This window comes from Octopus bimaculoides, chromosome 4, assembly GCF_001194135.2.
Source record: "Octopus bimaculoides isolate UCB-OBI-ISO-001 chromosome 4, ASM119413v2, whole genome shotgun sequence".
Classification (NCBI taxonomy): domain Eukaryota; kingdom Metazoa; phylum Mollusca; class Cephalopoda; order Octopoda; family Octopodidae; genus Octopus; species Octopus bimaculoides.
Genome location: NC_068984.1, coordinates 137666250 through 137684244, shown reverse-complemented (window position 1 = coordinate 137684244; position 17995 = coordinate 137666250). Strand labels below are relative to the sequence as shown.

General features: G+C 36.3%; 1 protein-coding gene across 3 annotated transcripts in view; it reads right to left on the bottom strand.

Annotated features, from left to right (window-relative positions):
• Positions 1-17995, bottom strand: part of LOC106876987 (uncharacterized) — a 40955-nt gene that overhangs the window by 20488 nt on the left and 2472 nt on the right. The window contains exon 1 of one of the 3 annotated variants that reach the window (XM_014925762.2): positions 13856-14332. The exons of 1 other annotated variant lie outside the window; for it this stretch is intronic. In XM_014925762.2, the coding sequence (XP_014781248.1) occupies positions 13856-14123 (268 nt within the window). In that variant the 5' untranslated portion in view covers positions 14124-14332. Of the gene's footprint in view, positions 1-3548; positions 4023-13855; positions 14333-17995 lie in introns of those variants that run through there. One more of the 3 variants, XM_014925763.2, reaches the window with a different exon arrangement.

Genomic DNA, 17995 nt, shown 5'->3' with positions numbered 1-17995 from the left:
TCCAATTGTCTTCCACGTTGTATGATGCTATATCCCCTTCTATTTCGTTAAATGCTTCAAGTAACTTGTCTCTAAGTCTCTGTCCGTTTGCAGGGTCTTTAAGCTTCCACACCCTTCTCCTCCAAGCCTGTCTAATTCTGGGCACCCATTTTGCCTTGATCCCAAAGTCGCTAACTACTAATCTATGTTGTGGGGTACATTCTTCGCCAGGGTAGGTTTTGGCATTTATAAGCCGCCCTCTTTCCCTATTTCTGGCGAGGATGTAGTCGATTTGGCTAGAGTGTCTGCCGGATCGGTAGGTGACTAGGTGACTGGCAGGTTTCCTGAAGTGGCAGGTTTCCATTCTTAGAAAATCTCATTAAGAATACCCATTTTTCTGAAACGGTTCACACTTGTATAGGTATGTTGCTTTAGCTTCAAAATAACAATGGTTCAAATTTTGGCACAAGGCCAGCAATTTTGGGGGAGGGTCTAAGAGAATTACATTGGCCAAGTGCTCAGCTGGTACTTTATATTATTGAGCCTGAAAGGCAAAGTCAACCACAATAGAATTTGAACTCAGAATGTAAATATAGACAAAATGCCGCTAAGCATTATGCCTGGCATGCTAACAATTCTGCCAGCTCGCTGCCTTAATAATAATAATAATAATGATAATAATAATCCTTTCAACTATAGGCACAAGGACTGAAAATTTGTGGGGAGGGCGTAAGTTGATTACAACAGCCCAGTACTCAACTGGTACTTATTTTATCGACCCCTGAAAAGATGAAAGGCAAAAATCGATCCCAGCGGTATTTGAGCTCAGAACGTAAAGATGGACAAAATGCCACTAAGCATTTTGCCCGGCGTGCTAACGATTCTGCTAGCTCGCTACTTTAATAATAATAATAATAATAACCCTTTCTACAATAGGCACAATGCCATAAATTTTGAAGTGAGAGAATTAGTCGATACTATCAACCCAGGACTTGATTGGTACTTCATTTTATTGACCTGGAATGACAAATGACAATGTTACCTCGTCAGGATTTGAACTCAGAATGTAAAGACCCAACAAAATATTATGCTTGACGCTCTGAGGGTTCTTTCAGCTTGGTGCCCTAATAATTATTTCATATGCTCACACACATGCACATCGGCAACATTCATTGATTTCTTGAAAACGGGGTCATAACCCCAAAATATTGAATGCAAGGTAAGTCTACATTAATTCATATATTTGTTTTCTTGTGATATGCCTTGCATTTACTTCGCATTGTTCTGGCCTTACCCACAATCTTTTATACAATATTTATATATACATATAAATAAATAAATAAATATATATATATATATATATATATATATACACAGGGTGTGTAAGGTATTTGAGGACACCTTTTTGAGGTCATTGCTGCATTTTTTGCTAACTCAATATAATCTTTGTTTCAGAAAACAATAATGGCAGACCCTCAGCTTACTCTAGAAGTGAAGAGGCATGCTGTTATTGTGGTTACAAAAACTGAGTATAGTGATTTAGAAATATCTCAATTTTTAAAAGTTGCCAGATCTTTCGTCTACAAAGTTTTTACGGAGCCAGAGATTGAAGATGGAAACGTATCACCAGTATCAAAGCATAAAAAGCATCCTAAATGCTCTGAAGTCATCAGAACACCTAAATTTATCCAGAAAGTTCAACAGACCAATGATTACAATCCCAGGAAGTCCATGAGGTCAATTGCAAAAGATCTCCATGTGTCAGAAGGAACAGTCAGAAATGTTGTCCATGAAGACATCAAATGATGTCTTATGTGATGAGGAAAGGTCAATTTGTCAGAAAAAGCAAAAGAAAGTCACTACATCAGATCTAAAAGGTTCTTGAACAAACTGAAATATCCAGCAGAAGAAGATTTGATTTGGTTTTTCTTAAACAAGAAAAACTTCAACCAAGATCAAAAAGTTAACAGAAGAAATGACAAATGGTTATGTGCAGGCCCTTCTGCAGTTCCAAGTGTTATGCATGCAAAATGTCTTGCAAATGTCATGGTTTTAGGGGTTGTCAGCAATGAAAGACATGTGATACCCCCTTACTTCTTTCCACAAGGCCTTAGAGTTAACTCTGCTGCCTACATTGAGGTCCTGGAAATAATTGTTAAGCCCTGGATAGACAGTGTATGCAATGGAAGGCCATATCTGTTCCACTGAGACTCTGCCCTATTACACATGGCTCTAGTAACACAGGAATGACTGAAAATTTTCATGATCACACAACTCCTAACATTTGGCCTCCTAATTCCCCAGATCTCAATCCATTGGATTATTACATGTCCAGTGATGTTGAGAGAGAGGTCAATGAACACGCCCATAACACCAAAGATTCTTTGGAAGCTACCATAGTCAAGGTAATGTCCAGAATGAACCAGAACCACTTGATTCGAGCATGTAGATGATTTAGATCTCGTATAGAAGCAGTTGTTGACGCTGAAGATGGCTTTATTGAATAACATTATAGAAAAGGTTTATTTTTATTCTCATAGCATTTTTTGATAAATAAAGTTATCTATTATTATATGTTTTTTTTTTATAAACATAAATCTGTCCTCAAATATCTTACGCACCCTGTGTGTGTGTTTGTGTATATGCCTAATAACGCGGACACGCACACACATAAAACACACTACAAAGTCTGTGTAAGCTAAACACTCTTAAACAATTATTAACCAAAGTTAATTTCGGTTAGTAAAATATAAATCCTAACACCCACGTATCCGTGCAAAATCTATAGATATAAGCCAACATTGCGAAGTTCGTCGCACAGTCTTATTTATTTTTCCATTTTCCAAGTGTTTTAGAAAATTATAACCGTCACAGCCCTTGTCGTTAAGTTACAGAGGTAATAAATCACCTGTTGATAGATATTTTTAATAACGAATTGTCGATAATAAATTACGAGTTATTTGATAGTCTATTGTCTTACCTGTATCATAATAAATATAATCGCCATTTCTTGTGTTACAATTTTAATTACAGGTGAAATTAAACAATTCATAAACACACATTTAATCTAATACTTGTCGTTTTAATACATAACTAAATTGGATCAATGCGTGGTGACAATATTTTCCCAAGATACAGAAGGAAAATATATTTAAAAATACAAATTAACAAACGAACGTATTTAAAATCTACTAATCTTGAGAAAGTTCTATGCTTTACTATCGGAAAATAACTTAATGACCGTTGTTTATAACTAAACTAATTTCAAAGTTTCACATATCGCCATATTTTGGTAATGATTAATTAAAGGTGTAAACAGGTAACTAACGTGACACCAATTTCTAAGAAATTTATTAACTTGACGGTTAGTTAATTATACTTTACTATTTCATGTTTTTTTGTATCTATACAGAAAAGAATACCACATGAAAACGAAATTTTGAAATAGTGCAACATAGAATAAAACGGTCGACACAATAAGATCATATCTTTGTCGACCTAATTTTCGTTAATACGTGAGCAACTATAGAAAGAATTTAAGAAGAGAGGAAGGAAAGTTATGAACTTACGAGGTGACAGCCACTCCCAGATCGGTCTATATTCGTAGGAGAAAATATACCAGCAACCTTTATAGCGTTTTCCTTGGTAGTCTTGATAAAATGTATAATCATTGAAACAAGTTTCCCAAAGGCCGAGTTTCACGAATTTATTGTTGGCTTGTTCGAAAGATTCCAACCAGTTTGGACTGGAGAAAGCTATCACCATACAAAAAAGGGCTATACCGCTCAAGGAAAAGCCATATATAAACATTCGAGAACTCGACATGTTTAAACAATATCGAACGTCTCTCTTATCGACGAGTAAATGTTCCTACGTTGATCAATACTACATATATTTAATATATTTGAGGTGAAAATTAACCTCAAGTTATTGTCGATATAATATAATTGCTTTGATGGCCGCCTTATATACGATTGGCTGCTTGCTCTGACGAGACACACAGGAAACTAACAACGATCAGGCAGTCAGACTGGCTACCTACCTACTTTTGAAGTCACTATATTGTTTATGCTTGTTATCTTCAGGTAAGGACAGGTGAGTAACAAAATCAGCCAAGTAGTTCAACAAGTGACAACAGTAAATTGATAGCAGTTGGCCACATATCACTCGGGAAACTTGCAAAAGAATAGGAAAATCTAAATAGATATACATACCAGTATTATTCAGGAAATATACATATAAAACAATATTAGGATATATGTTCTAGAATAGCAATGCAGTTTATTTAAAATACAAATCGACGTAGCAGCAGACCAAACAATGAAAAGATAAAGGTTTCTTTTAAGTTAGATAGACATATACAAAAAGACTTAATCGTCGTTAAAGGGGTATTTAATAAAAGGGAAAAGGATCTAAGTGTTGAAACGAAATTGTAAGTATACAACACTAAATATATAGGTTGATCATAGCTGGAAAGACGGAATTTTAAAGTTTACAATTAAACTTTTAATAAACAGCAAACGTTGACGTTTTATTTTCTTTTTTTATCTTTTTTTTATTATTACAATTCAAATGGTGAGATTTAGAGCAAGCCAAGCCAGTTTCAACTCCAAGTTAGAAGACATTATTAACTTCCGTTATACAAGCTTATGCTTAAGTTCGATGGCAGTGTGTTAAAGAAGAGCAGTGCAGACGTTGGAGAGGATAATTATAGTAGCAAATTTGGAACTTGCCATTCTAAGTTCAATTCCAAACACAGTTGATGTCACTCTGTTATCTAAAATCAGCCTTAATCATACGGACCTATAATCAAATGAATATCGGCCATCACTATCCAGTCTTTTTTGCTTGCTTTTGTTATTTTTATTCAGACCTAGTGAATCTAGGATTACAGTATTCAATTATTTTTTAACAATAGGATATGATTTCTGGCAGAGATATGACTTCTATAATATACTTCTATAGAGTGGTGGACTGGTCAGGTTACCAGTTTGCCCGATGGCAAGTGGGCCCCTGCAACATTAGAATCCATATATGGGGGGGGGGCTCATGTTAGTATCTAAAGGGCCCATCCCCTCAAGTTTTTTATTCACTCCTGGAAAAATGTATTAATTATTTCAGCCTGACTGTGTTTGTAGACAGTTGAAAAGAATATTTTTAACAAAAAAAAAACATTAAATGATAGTATTGTAGTTGCGAGTGGGACCCCTTAGTCTCCTGACAACCAATACTCTTAGACCCAGTTTGCCACTGCTTCTATAATATACTTATGGGTAAAAACATATTCAATTGACCATACACCTATTTTTAAAATTAGTATTGTTCCTAATCAAATTAAATTAGAATTGTGGATAAGGCGACAAGTTAGTAGAATCATTTGCACACAGGGCTAATGTTTAGCAGCACTTTACATTCTGAGTTCAAATTCCACCAAAGTCGACTTTGCCTTTTGTTCTTTCAGGGTTGATTTAAAAAAGTACCAGTTGTACACTGGAGACCGAAGTAATTGACGTCATCCTCTCCAAAAAATGAATTGCTGGCCTTGTGCCAAAATTTGAAACCAATAAATTAGAACTGGATATAGTTAGTTAGTACCACACCACTACTATTACATGTAATTGGAAGAAGAGTTGCCAGTGATATACATTTATGCTCAAGGTTCAATTCCTAGTTATGATTGTTTTATTTATTCTCATCATCAGCTTATCATAGTTTAACATCCGCTTTCCATGCTGGCATGAGTTGGACGGTTTAACTGAGGACTGGCAAGCCAGGAGGCTGCACGAGGTTCCAATCTGATCTGGCATGGTTTCTACAGCTGGATGCCCTTCCTAACACCAAACACTCCAAGAGTGTAGTGGGTGCTTTTTACATGCCACTAGCTGGGGGTCCAGTCAGGCGGCACTAACATCACCCATGCTCGAATGGTGCTTTTTATGTGCCACCGGCACAGGAGCTAGTCAGGTGGCACTGGCATCGACCACACTTGAATGGTGTTTTTTACATGCCATCGGCAAGGGTGCTTTTTATGTGGCACCAGCACAAGAGCTTTTTATGCAGCACCAACAACAGGTGCTTTGTATGTGGTATCAGCGTGGTTGCTTTTTATGTGACGCCAGATCTGTTTACTATAAATAAACTTAAAATCTTCGAGGTTTTTTATTTCTTTGATTTTCCAAATTATTGATGTTTTTTGAAGCAACAGTGGTTTCTATAAAGTTGGTGATTATGTTGATGATGATGATGACGATTTGGGCTGTCTAGCAATGATTGAGCGAGAACATATGGAGTGTGTGGAGTAGTGAAAAAGTCAAGCCTTTGGGAACCACTGTTGTAGGAGTAGTAATAGTTTTATCTGAGATCAACCATGAACGAGTTGACCTAAAATCAAAGATGCTCCAGTCTTGACCATCCAATCATTTCTTTCCTTATTAAGCAATTATGAACTCTCATTGCTTTAATGAATGAGGGTTCAGCAAGGCACAGCCCCATGGTGTAAGACTAGAAAACAACCATCACCCTATGGCTGCCCATATGCAGGGTCAAAGCTGCATACTTTTAGTAGTATCCTCAACCTATCCCAGTTACATCTTTCCCTATTGCTGCTGGACTCATGAAGAAAGTGTGACAATGCTAATGCTGATGTCTCGGTTTGTTGAACAATCTGCATGATGAATATTATTATTATGGGCTTGGTTCGTGCAAAACCAGACAACACTCATGTCCTTCAAACTTGGATTGGTCTGGTACAAGTGCAACAAGTCCAGTAGTTATCAGTTTGCAAGATCTGTATGGAGTTACCTTCCCTTAGATGAACAGTTAAAGAGCTGAAAGACCTCATCAGCCTTGGGTCTATTTGAGTGTCTGTAATTCCATGACATGCTAATTAATCTTAGCTGGGACACAAGTAGGTACTACTACTTCAGATCAAAGAAGACCTGGGAACAATAGTGGCCCTCTACTGGATGTATTTTAAAGTTATGACTAGGACAATCTAGTAATTCATAATAAAATATCCAAAACAAGATTATATAAATTACTGTTTAAAACTCATTATAAAACTGCTTTTTATAAAACTACAAACCTCTTCCAACACAAGGTTCTAGGTTATGTAGCTTGCTTTTTGTTTAACTGGACTTTAGATTTAAGAGATAGTATTGGGTCATCTCATAAATAATGCAGTTGTTTTTTTTTTTACTTTTATTTTTCAAAATTAAGATAAAGTTCTCTTTTAATCTAAAATATACTCTACTTCATTTTCTACAATGCTCTTCCATCTTTCTGGTAGACTTGCAAGGCCCCTCTTCCAAAATCCACTTGTCCGTCATGAAAAACACTTCTCCAGTACTGTTCTCACCTCGTCTACAGAATTCATATTTTTTCCATCCAAATGATTTTGAAGACTGCGGAATAAATGATAATCAGGAGGGGCAATGCCTGGCAAATATGGTGGGTGGGGCATAGTTTCCCATTCAAACTACTTCAGCCTTTGGATTGTCATCTTCACTGTATGTGGCCAAGCATTATCCTGATGGAAGGACACCTTTCATTTTGAAATCAAAGATGGTGGTTTTCCTTCTAGTGCTGACTTAGACTGCTCAAACTGCTCGCAGTAGATCTCCTTTGTTATCATTTGGTTTGGGTTTAAAAGTTCAAAGTGGACTAAACCTTTCATATCCCACCAAACAGATAACAACACTTTACATGGATGAAGACCTTCTTTAGCCTGGGGTGCCAGTGTTTCTCCTTTCTCTACCCAATGTCTTTGGTACTTCACATTTTTATAGATAACCCATTTCTCGTCACCAGTCACTATCCAGTCCGAAAAGGGTTTATTCATGAGATGTGACAGCAAAGTAGAACACATATTCACTCTATGCATGCGATTAGACTTGGAACGTTTGTGAGGAACCTGATTTTTCAATGGCAAGCAGGTGTTGATGAATGGTTGAATGACCAAATCCAAGCTTCCCTGTTAGTTCCTCAAGAGTTACAATGGGATTTTGTTCCACCAGAGTTTGCAAGACATCCTCGTTGAGCTCTATAGATCTTCAAGGATGAGGCTCATCTTCTAGGCTTGTAGTTTCTGGCTTGGAACTTCTGGAACCATCATTGACACTGGCTTACACTTATTGTCCGATCCTCATATACTGCATTAATATTCTTCACACTTTCTATTGTGTTGTTGCCTTTATTGAACTCAAAGTAAAATAAGCCAAATATGCTCCTTTGTAACTTCCATTATAGTTTTGAAAAAATAACTGTTAAAATCGAACTGCACTCTTCACAACTTGCACTAAGAATAAATACTAGGTAAAATTACTACCTACCTTTATTGCAAGTTGACTTTTATTTCATGCAATTGACAAAACCACATTATTTATGGGATGACCCAATAGAATGTAAATTATGGGAGATTTCATAATTATTTGTAGCTTGTTAAGTAACTGCACACAAGCTCCTTTGTTTAGTAACCTTAACAGCCATATGTTCGGAATGTCACACTAGCCCTGTTCATTTGACAAGCTACCTTTATATAACCATAGTCTTTAGTTCAGAAGAGTTGGCTAGAGTTATTCAACAATAATCTGATATAGAAAATAAATGTGAAAATTATTTTCATAGAAATTGAACTAAAAGTGGGGCAAGAATGAAATTCTTGGAGCAATGAGAACTCATTAGACATAAGTAAAATTATCTAAAAAAATGTATCCCTTGTGTTAAAACAGAAAGTTTTCTTCAGGCATGAGGGGGGGGGGGCAGTCAAAGAGTTGCTGCCTTTTGCAACAAGCTATTTTTGCGAATAAGGACTTTCCACTCTAATGAAACATAAAAACAAAACAGAGTAATCAATTGGACCCTGAAGACTGTATCCAAATTACTCTGGCATCAAAATAGCCCAATTTTGATGTAACTGTAACAAAAATGAAACAATATCATTTCTCCGAAACCTGAATTGAAAAAGTTTCTAGAAAAGTCCTTTTGTTTCATAATGAGGATATTAATTTATTTTATTGCATTTGTTATATATTTTTTATATTTATAATTGTGTTCTCCATATAAATAAATTCAACAAACTTTTTGAATTCAAAGAATCCTTTATGAACAAATTTGGGGCTTCATTTGCAGAGTTAGAGATCAATTTATTGGGAAGAGCAACAAACTACTTTTTGATTTATTTGAAATAATATATCAAGCAGTGTAGGGACAGGTGGAGCTGTGTGGTGAGAAGTTTGCTTCCCAACCACATGGTTCTGGGTTCAGTTTCACAGCATGGCACTTTGGGAGAGTGTCTTCTACTATTACCTCAGGTCAACCAATGCCTTGTCAGAGGATTCGGTAGACAGAAACTGAAAGAATTCTCTTGTGTGTGTGTGTGTGTCCACAACCATGTGTTTACATCCTCATAACCTAGCAGTTCAGTAAAAGGAACCAATAGAATAAGTACCAGGCTTGTAAGAAAATAAGTACTGGGGTCAATACATTCAATGACAAATCCTTCAAAGTGGTGCTCCAGCATGACAACAGTCAATTGACTGAAACAAGTAACATATAAGAGATATAAAATCAGGCAATATCAAAATAATATAATACCAGACAACATCAACACTTGTGTCGTACACAAATGGCTTCAATGTAAGTGTAACTAATTTATTAATGAGTAAAGCTTTATAATTCTTCTTAACATTAGAAGGACTGAATTTTTCACCTACCTTTAAGGACCAGAATGCATCAGTTGATGCAAAGATGTTTTTCTGCCAGTGTCACCTGACTGGCCCCTGTGCTGGTGGCATGTCAAAAGCACTATTCGAGCGCGATCATTGCCAGTGTCACCTGACTGGCTCTCATGCTGGTGGCACGTAAAAAGTACCATTCAAGCGTGGTTGTTGCCAGTGTCACCTGACTGGCCCCTGTGCTGGTCGCATGTCAAAAGCACTATTCGAGCATGGTCATTGATAGTGTCACCTGATGGCTCCCATGCCGGTGGCACATAAAAATCACCATTTGAGCGTGGTCAATGCCAGTACCACCTGATTGACCTCTATGCTGGTGGCACATAAAAAACACCCACTACACTCTTGGAGTGGTTGGTGTTATGAAGGGCATCCAGCTGTAGAAAGCCTGCCAGATCAGATTGGAGCCTGGTACAGGCTTCTGGCTTGCCAGTCCTCAGTTAAACTGTCCAACCCATGCCAACATGAAAAGCAACGACAATGATGATGATGAAGGAAAAAAGAAAAGGAGAAGTGGAAAACCTTTATTAAATGTATGACTCTAATGAATTTTATGACTTCACGATGATATTAGTCACAATTGTTTGATATTTTGAAAGAAATTTATCCTTACGAAATAAAAAGAAATTTATTGAAATTCTAAACATCCATCAGAACATTTTAACATACATTTACATACACAGGTTTTTTTTTATAGACTCCATACATTTCTGTGGTTCTGTTTCGGCATTTTGTTTTTCACCCATGTACATCTGACTTTATTTCCAGAGGTAGAGCTTTCCTCAAAAGGGTGTTTGATAGTTACATGAACGACTGCAAGGTGAATCACCACAAATTCCTTTTGCAACGTTTTCAATATGTTCCCATCGACTAATGACTGAGTTACAAACACGTGTATATTACCCAGCTGTTTTAAGAGCAACATCCAAAATATCATAAAGAAACGTGCACTGGCCATTGTCTACTGCTTGCCTTGACTGAATAAAGCTTTGCGATTTGGTCAATCACGTCTACGCCTACCTTAGTCTTGTTATAAAAGAAGTATGGTGTCAGGCTTCTTTTTGAGGTTGTTTTCAGAAGGATCTTCTACATGTTGATGCAAGATACTCAAAACAACAACAGACTTTGATTTTTAACACTGGTATGATATAAGTGTGACAGTAGGCTTTTCTGTGGATTTCAAAACCACAGTTTCAGGCACTGGTTTCACCTGTTCTACTACTTCTGGCAATTCCCTTCTGTTGTAATGAATTGCGCTGACCAAACTGCAGTTTGTTTTTGTGAGCAATTACTGAATATCTAAAATGCAGTCACATGTATTTATAAACAAAAAGCAGGTGCAAGTTTTCAAAAGTTGCCATTGCATCAATTGGCACACGTGATCCTTATAGGAAGTGGTTTATTTATTTTTTTTACAGTTGGTGCAAGCAACCTATGATATATAGTGTCTAAGAATATCATAATAGCATGAAAAGTCAAGCACCATGATGTTGAAATCTACAATAGTTTTGGAACTGTGTGTAATTAAAATTTCAAAATGCATCAATTGACTCACTCGGTTTTTCTTGTGTTAATGAATTGATCTGAAAATAAAGTTTAAATCTGAAAGCAAAGATCTGTATTAACATGCATGAAATATATCCATATTCAAAAGTGACAAGATGGCAGAATTGTTACCACATCAAACAAAATGCTTAATGGTTTTCCGCCAATTACAATCTATGTTCAAATTCTGTTGAAGCTGACTTTACCTTTCATCCTTACAAGGTTGATAAAATAAATACCACTCAAGTACTGGGTTTGATGTTAAAATACTTGGCACCACACAACGAAACTGCAGGCCTTGTGCTAAAATCACGAAGAAAAATATACACATATTTTTTTTCCAATATTTAAGGACTGAAGTCTTTTATTCAATGATGTCTTCATCACATGTGGGGAAATAATAAACTTGCATTTCATCACTGTCACCATTTTAGTGTTCACTTTTTTATGTGTACTGGTGCCAAGTCAAAAACAGCCATGCTGGTGCCATGTGTAAAGCAGTGGAGCTGGTGCAATGTAAGAGAATGGCGTTAGGAAGAGAATCCAGCCACAGGACACCGTGCCTAAACTGGACACAATGGAGCCTGGTGCAGTTCTCTGACTTGCTAGCTCCTGTCAAACTATACAACCCATGCCTGCATGGAAAACAGACAGTGATGATGATAATGAGGAGGAGGAGGAGGTTTTCCATGCTTGCCTGGACCAGGCAGGATTAACTGAGGTAGATTTTCTACAACTAGATGACCTTCTTTTTGCCAACCCTCACCTGTTTCCAAGAACGGCCATATTTCCCATGGTTGGTCATGTCTTCGCATAAGTTGTATATATATATATATATATATATATATACATACATATATATATATATATATATATATACATATATACATATATATATATATATATATATATATAACAGACTTCTTTCAGTTTCTGTCTACCAAATCCACTCACAAAGTCTTTGGTCAGCCCAAGGCTATAGCAAAAGATACTTGCCCAAAGTGCCAAGCAGTAGGACTGAACCTGAAACCATGTCATCGGGAAGCAAGCTTCTTACCACACAGCCATGCCTAAATCTCTTTTTTATACAATTTGCCATCTCAATCCATCACTAGTGTCTTCATATTCTACAGTTTTTCTGTTTTGTTTTATTTCAAGAAAAGCGTTATGATTGCAACTTACTGGCTGCAATGAAGCATTATCAGTTTTGTAGAGAAAGCAGCCAGCAAATTCTCCACAAAACCATCTTAATGAGAATAAATTGTATGCCATGAGGAAGAAGTAAAGTCTTACATCAGAATATGTTTGCAGAGATGGAATGGTTACTGGTTGTTAAAGAATAAATAAACTGGGATCCTGTAACTTTTTTGAATATTTCATGTCTCCCCAAGAAAGAGCTCTGCGCAAGATGTTAGACCTCCTCTTCTTACCATCATGTAATTTATTCCACTGATTGGTATCACCTGCCAGATTGCACGAGCAGCTAGAATTACATTAGTCAAGGTTCAATTATCTAAAACTTATCAGACTATTCTTGATTGCATTGAACCAAAAATGTCTTCGAAATTGGTTGTTAACTCCTCATTCATCAACACACTACAACCACCACCAGCATAATACATACTCCCTCTGTCTCTTCTTTCAAATTTATCTGCTTCTCCTACAAAGTATTTCATCCAAACTCTTACCCAGTACCATCTTAAGACATTGGCACACAGGGCAATTGCTAGGGGTTTCACAGGTCTAGGGGCCCAATTCTGATCTATGTATGCTGTAACTACTACTAACTACTACTATAGGCAGGGCTGACTTAAGGTACCAGCAACTCAGGCAGTCGCCCAGGATGTCATATGTTTTTTAGTCTACATTTTCAGTTTAGCTCCTTGCGAAAGTTTTAAAAAACTATACTTGTAAGGGCACCGAAGTTCTGCTAACCTGGCGCCAGCAACCCTAAGGCAGGCCCTAACTATAGGACCCAGTGCATTGATTTGCCTGGGGATCTCACAGGTCTAGAAATCTGATTCTGGTCTATGCATGTTGTGAATTGCTGTCAATAAATACTATAAGGTCCAATGCATTAAATTTGCCCAGAGGCACTGCTAAGACATCTCTAGAATGGTTGCTCTCTAGAATTATGTGTGTGTGTGTGTTTTGACTGCAGACATCAACAGGCAGAAATTCAAGTTGAACATCAACTACATCGATATCATCAACTTGAGAGGACCTGAAATGGATATGGATACACTCCCATCCTTTGGAGACAAAATTGGTCTGGTTTCTTAATAAAAGTGAAAAGATTATTAAAAAGTGAGTTTAGAAATAAAAGACATCGAAGTTTGTTCTAATTGAATCAAATACATACTTTTGTTGACCACAAACCGATACTACGCCAGTAAAAGATAGAATAATGTGAATGAGTCAACAGCATTTAAGATCGATATCAATATAACAAGAATTAACAGATTGTAGCTTGGGAAGCAGTCATGCGATAAACCGAACATCTCACGATAATGAAAGTTCAAAGCTTGTTTACGTAAGGGAGGTAATGATTTCATACCAAAAAATGTCCAGTAAATAATTGCTTATAAAGTACTTACATGGCAATATAATATCCCGGAGAGCTCTTACTTCGTCTGAAAATACCCAGTAACATCCTTTGTAGCTTTGGCCGCTCATAGAGTCCGGTCTTTTGTAACCATCATAACATATTTCCCATAAACCTGCACTAATGAAATTTGGATCACCACCCTCATGTCGATCGATCCAGTGTGAACTGGAAAAACAAATCACTTTGAACAATCCTGCTAGAAACGTCCCAGTAAGACCTGCTAAGTAGAAGATCTTCGCGAAATTCCGCTCAGGCATGGCAGTTGCAGTGTGGACGATAAGCGGAAGTTGACGTTAGACCCCGAAGCTGTGATAAATAAAAACAATTGTGATGGTAACGGATGGAAAGGTATTCCTGTAAATAAACTGCTTCTTCCTTTTTTTTTTTTTTTTTTCAATATAACTCCCCCCTCAGCTTCTTTGTTACGAGGTGGTCGCTTACCACCTTTAGACTGTTCTACTTATTTTTTAATGTGGTTATCTACCTACATTACCTGTGTGACGTCACCTAGGTGCGCCAGTCATTGATTGTTAGTGACTACTGCTACCTTTAGCACGAATGAAATGCAGTGACAGCTTTCTTTAATATATTTTTAACTGATCAATTGTGTACGTATGCGCGCGGTCAATAAAATCGTATGGAAAAAGTTTAATTGATAATAGTAAAGCAATACGAAAGGTTTTTAGGTTAGCTGCAGAAATTAAGGGGGAAAATCAACAAAAAGTTGATCTTATTAAAGATGCCAGATACTCATCATGGTTTTTTTTTTTAATAAATTGTGGATTCTCTTTATAGAAAATATATTATCATCACCAATTTCCATACAGATTAATCCGTGGGTGGCACAATGTGTTAGATTGTAATAGGGTGGGAAAAAGATTGTCTCTCTCTGAAGAGAATAAACCAAGTAAATAAAATATAAATAGACAGGAATTGAAGCTTAATAAAAGTTGGCACTAGCGAGCTATCGTCTTTTAAATTCATAAAGATAGCCAAAAAGAAAATACCACAAGCAATTTTTTGCCGTTAGACATAAATGATACTAGTGAAAGCTATTGATTGTTAGCTGCTCAAAGTATCATTAATTTTTACATAGTCCATTTGTTGTATAAGATCAAGCAAACTTTTAGAAAACATACGACTTCAATCGAAAGGAGTATGATAGCATTTAATTTGATAGGATTCAAATAATAACAACGAACTGGACAAGCAAATCTTTTCAGATTAAAGAATGTTGAGGATTATTGGGCTATTTTTATCCATTAATCTATAATTCTGAAGCCGAAGCTGCTACACAAATAATGGGTTTATAAAGAGACGGCTGTGTGTGTGAACTGGTCGTGTGGATAAAATATTGAATAACTCAAAAGTTTCGGCTTCATGATCACAGCAAGAGTTTCGTTGTATTTCTGACTTATTGAAAATTGGTTTGATATTAGTAAAACCATCATCATTAATGTAAAATAATATTATATGACAGTTTATTTTCAAATAATGTTACAACCGACAAGGACTCACAGATAGATTTGAACCCGTGAAAACATCTGACTTAATTTTCATTAACCAATTTAAATTTCCGCCCCAACAATTTTCACCAGTATTATTGATAAAGAGATCATCGTTTTAAATATCCCATACATTTGTGAAATGATAAATACTTGATATGTTGTGATGAAGTCAATGAATAGTTAGTTCTACCGATTTCTCCATGGAAATATATCTATTTTCAACAACCCAGAAATAGAACGAAACTCTAGTATGATCATGAAATCATGAATTTCCAAGTCAGGCAATATCTCATCTGCTTAGTATGTACAACTGTCTCTTCTTAAACCCATTATTTTGAGTAGGATTTCCCGGTTTTTGAGATTTTTAAAAAACGCATATTAAAGTAGAAAGATGGTTATACATCTTTAGATTGTATACCTGACTTTCCTACTATAAAATAAGAATATATAACGGAACGCTGAACTCCAGACTATCAACTTAAACAACATTTATTCAGGTGGTAAATATATACATCTTTAGTTCTTGTTACAGCTTCTGTTGTTGGGACGTTGTTATGTAGGTGTGAGCGAGCTGTCGAGCGTAAGTCCGAAAGATGTAGAGAGACAGCTTAACACGTAAAGAGACTGTCTCCAGAGTTCGAATGTTAGAGACACTTCTTGACACGTCCATGCTCTATGCTGGCCAGCAAGAAAGAAAATGAATTGAGCGGGAACGCTTGGTTGTTTAATTCTACGCATGCGCACGGCGTTACTACAATATAGTTAATCTGCCAGTGAATTGCTTCGATTCTTGTCTGTTTATTTTCATTTACGTGGTGAATGCTTTTAGATAGGGAATCACGATTTAATATATACTGCTCAAAATGACGAGAAATCGATTCTGACTAATCTGATATTTATTTGACAATCAAAATAAATTTAGGAATGAGGATTCATTTCTTTTATAGAACCGTTTGTTTGTTTAGGTTTTACAGTCTTTTCGTTGATTTTCTTTCTTTAATAATGGAAAATAGTTAACTGCATCGACTTCCATTGTTTATTGAATTTTATTTGATTCCCAGAGATAACCAATCTGTTTCTCAAGGTATTTGAACCCCTGAAAACCGAAACGATAAAACGTGACAATCTTCGGACTTTAAGACAGAGAAACAAACTGCAATGGTTGAAAGTGAAAGAAAAACACTGATTGCAATAGTCTGTGTATATGTACCTACCTATATGCATTACCTACAGCCATGTGTAACTTGGCAATTTCCACATTCAGCAGTTTAGAAATAACTTTCCCACTGGATAAGGCGCTAGACGATCGCATCTAGTTTTCCCGGAGAAGCTGTATACATATTGTTTTTTTTAAATATGCCCATTGGAGCTGTGTAAAATTAAGTGAACTAGAGAGAGAAAAATCGAGTATTGTATTTGAACTTGTGATTTATGAAGTAGCTATTCGGTATCTTATCATTTTGCTCCGACATCATCATGATAAAGTGCTTCATCAACAGAAGAATGATATGAGATGATTTTCAGGTCTTTCACAAAAGCAGATGGCTTGAATGATCTTCAGCAAGATTTAATGCTAATTCAGACCATCAGAAGTTTACTCTTGTAGGTGCGCTACACACAATATAAAATCAACCGAAATCTAATAATCTTGCCATGGGCATTTAATGCAGAACAACTGGGATTTTAGATAAGGGTTCTCCTGGTGTTTTACAGTTTATCTCACTTCATTTAATGATGGTTTCAAATTTTGGTACAAGACCAACAATTTTTAGGTGATGGAGTTTAGTCAATACCCTCGACCACAGTATTTGACTGGTACTTTATTCTATCGAGCCTGGAAAGATGAAAGGTAAAATAGACCTCTGTGGGGTTTGACTTCAGAACGTAAAGAATCAGAAGAAATACCGCTAAGCATTTTGTTCGATGCGCTAGCTATTTCAAATTTTGGCACAATACCAAATTTGGTAGTGGGTTAGTCGATATCATCGACCCCAGTACTTGATTGGTATTTGCTTTTATGTACCTCGGAGAAATGAAAGGTAAAGTTGACCACGGTGAGATTTGAACTTAGAACGTAAAAAACCGGAAGAAATGCCGCTTCACATTTCATCCCACGCCCTAACGATTTTGCCGGCTCGCGGCCTTCATTTGTTAATGGAAAAAATAAAAATGACATCGATAGGATTTGAACTCTAAATCGAAAGGATTATAACAAAGTATGTTTTACGACACTAACGATTCAGCCAGCTCACAGCACCTTTCCAACTGATGGATACGCCTTATCCAATGAAAAAGTTATTTCTAATCTGCTAAAGGTGGAAATGGTCAAGTTACACACGACTGTAGCTAATGCATATAGATAGGTACATATATACAGACTATAGCAATCTTTAGTTTTTCTTTCACTTTCAACCGGTGCAGCTAATTTCTCTGTCTTAAAAGTCTGAAGATCGCCACCTTTTAACGTTTCGGTTTCCACTGATGGATATGAAACGGTAAGATACAGTTTTAAACGCATTCGGGTATGCTCTACATACATAATCACAAAATGCAAAAGCATAAAATAAAATATAAGATTATATTTACACACACACACACACACACACACACATATATATATA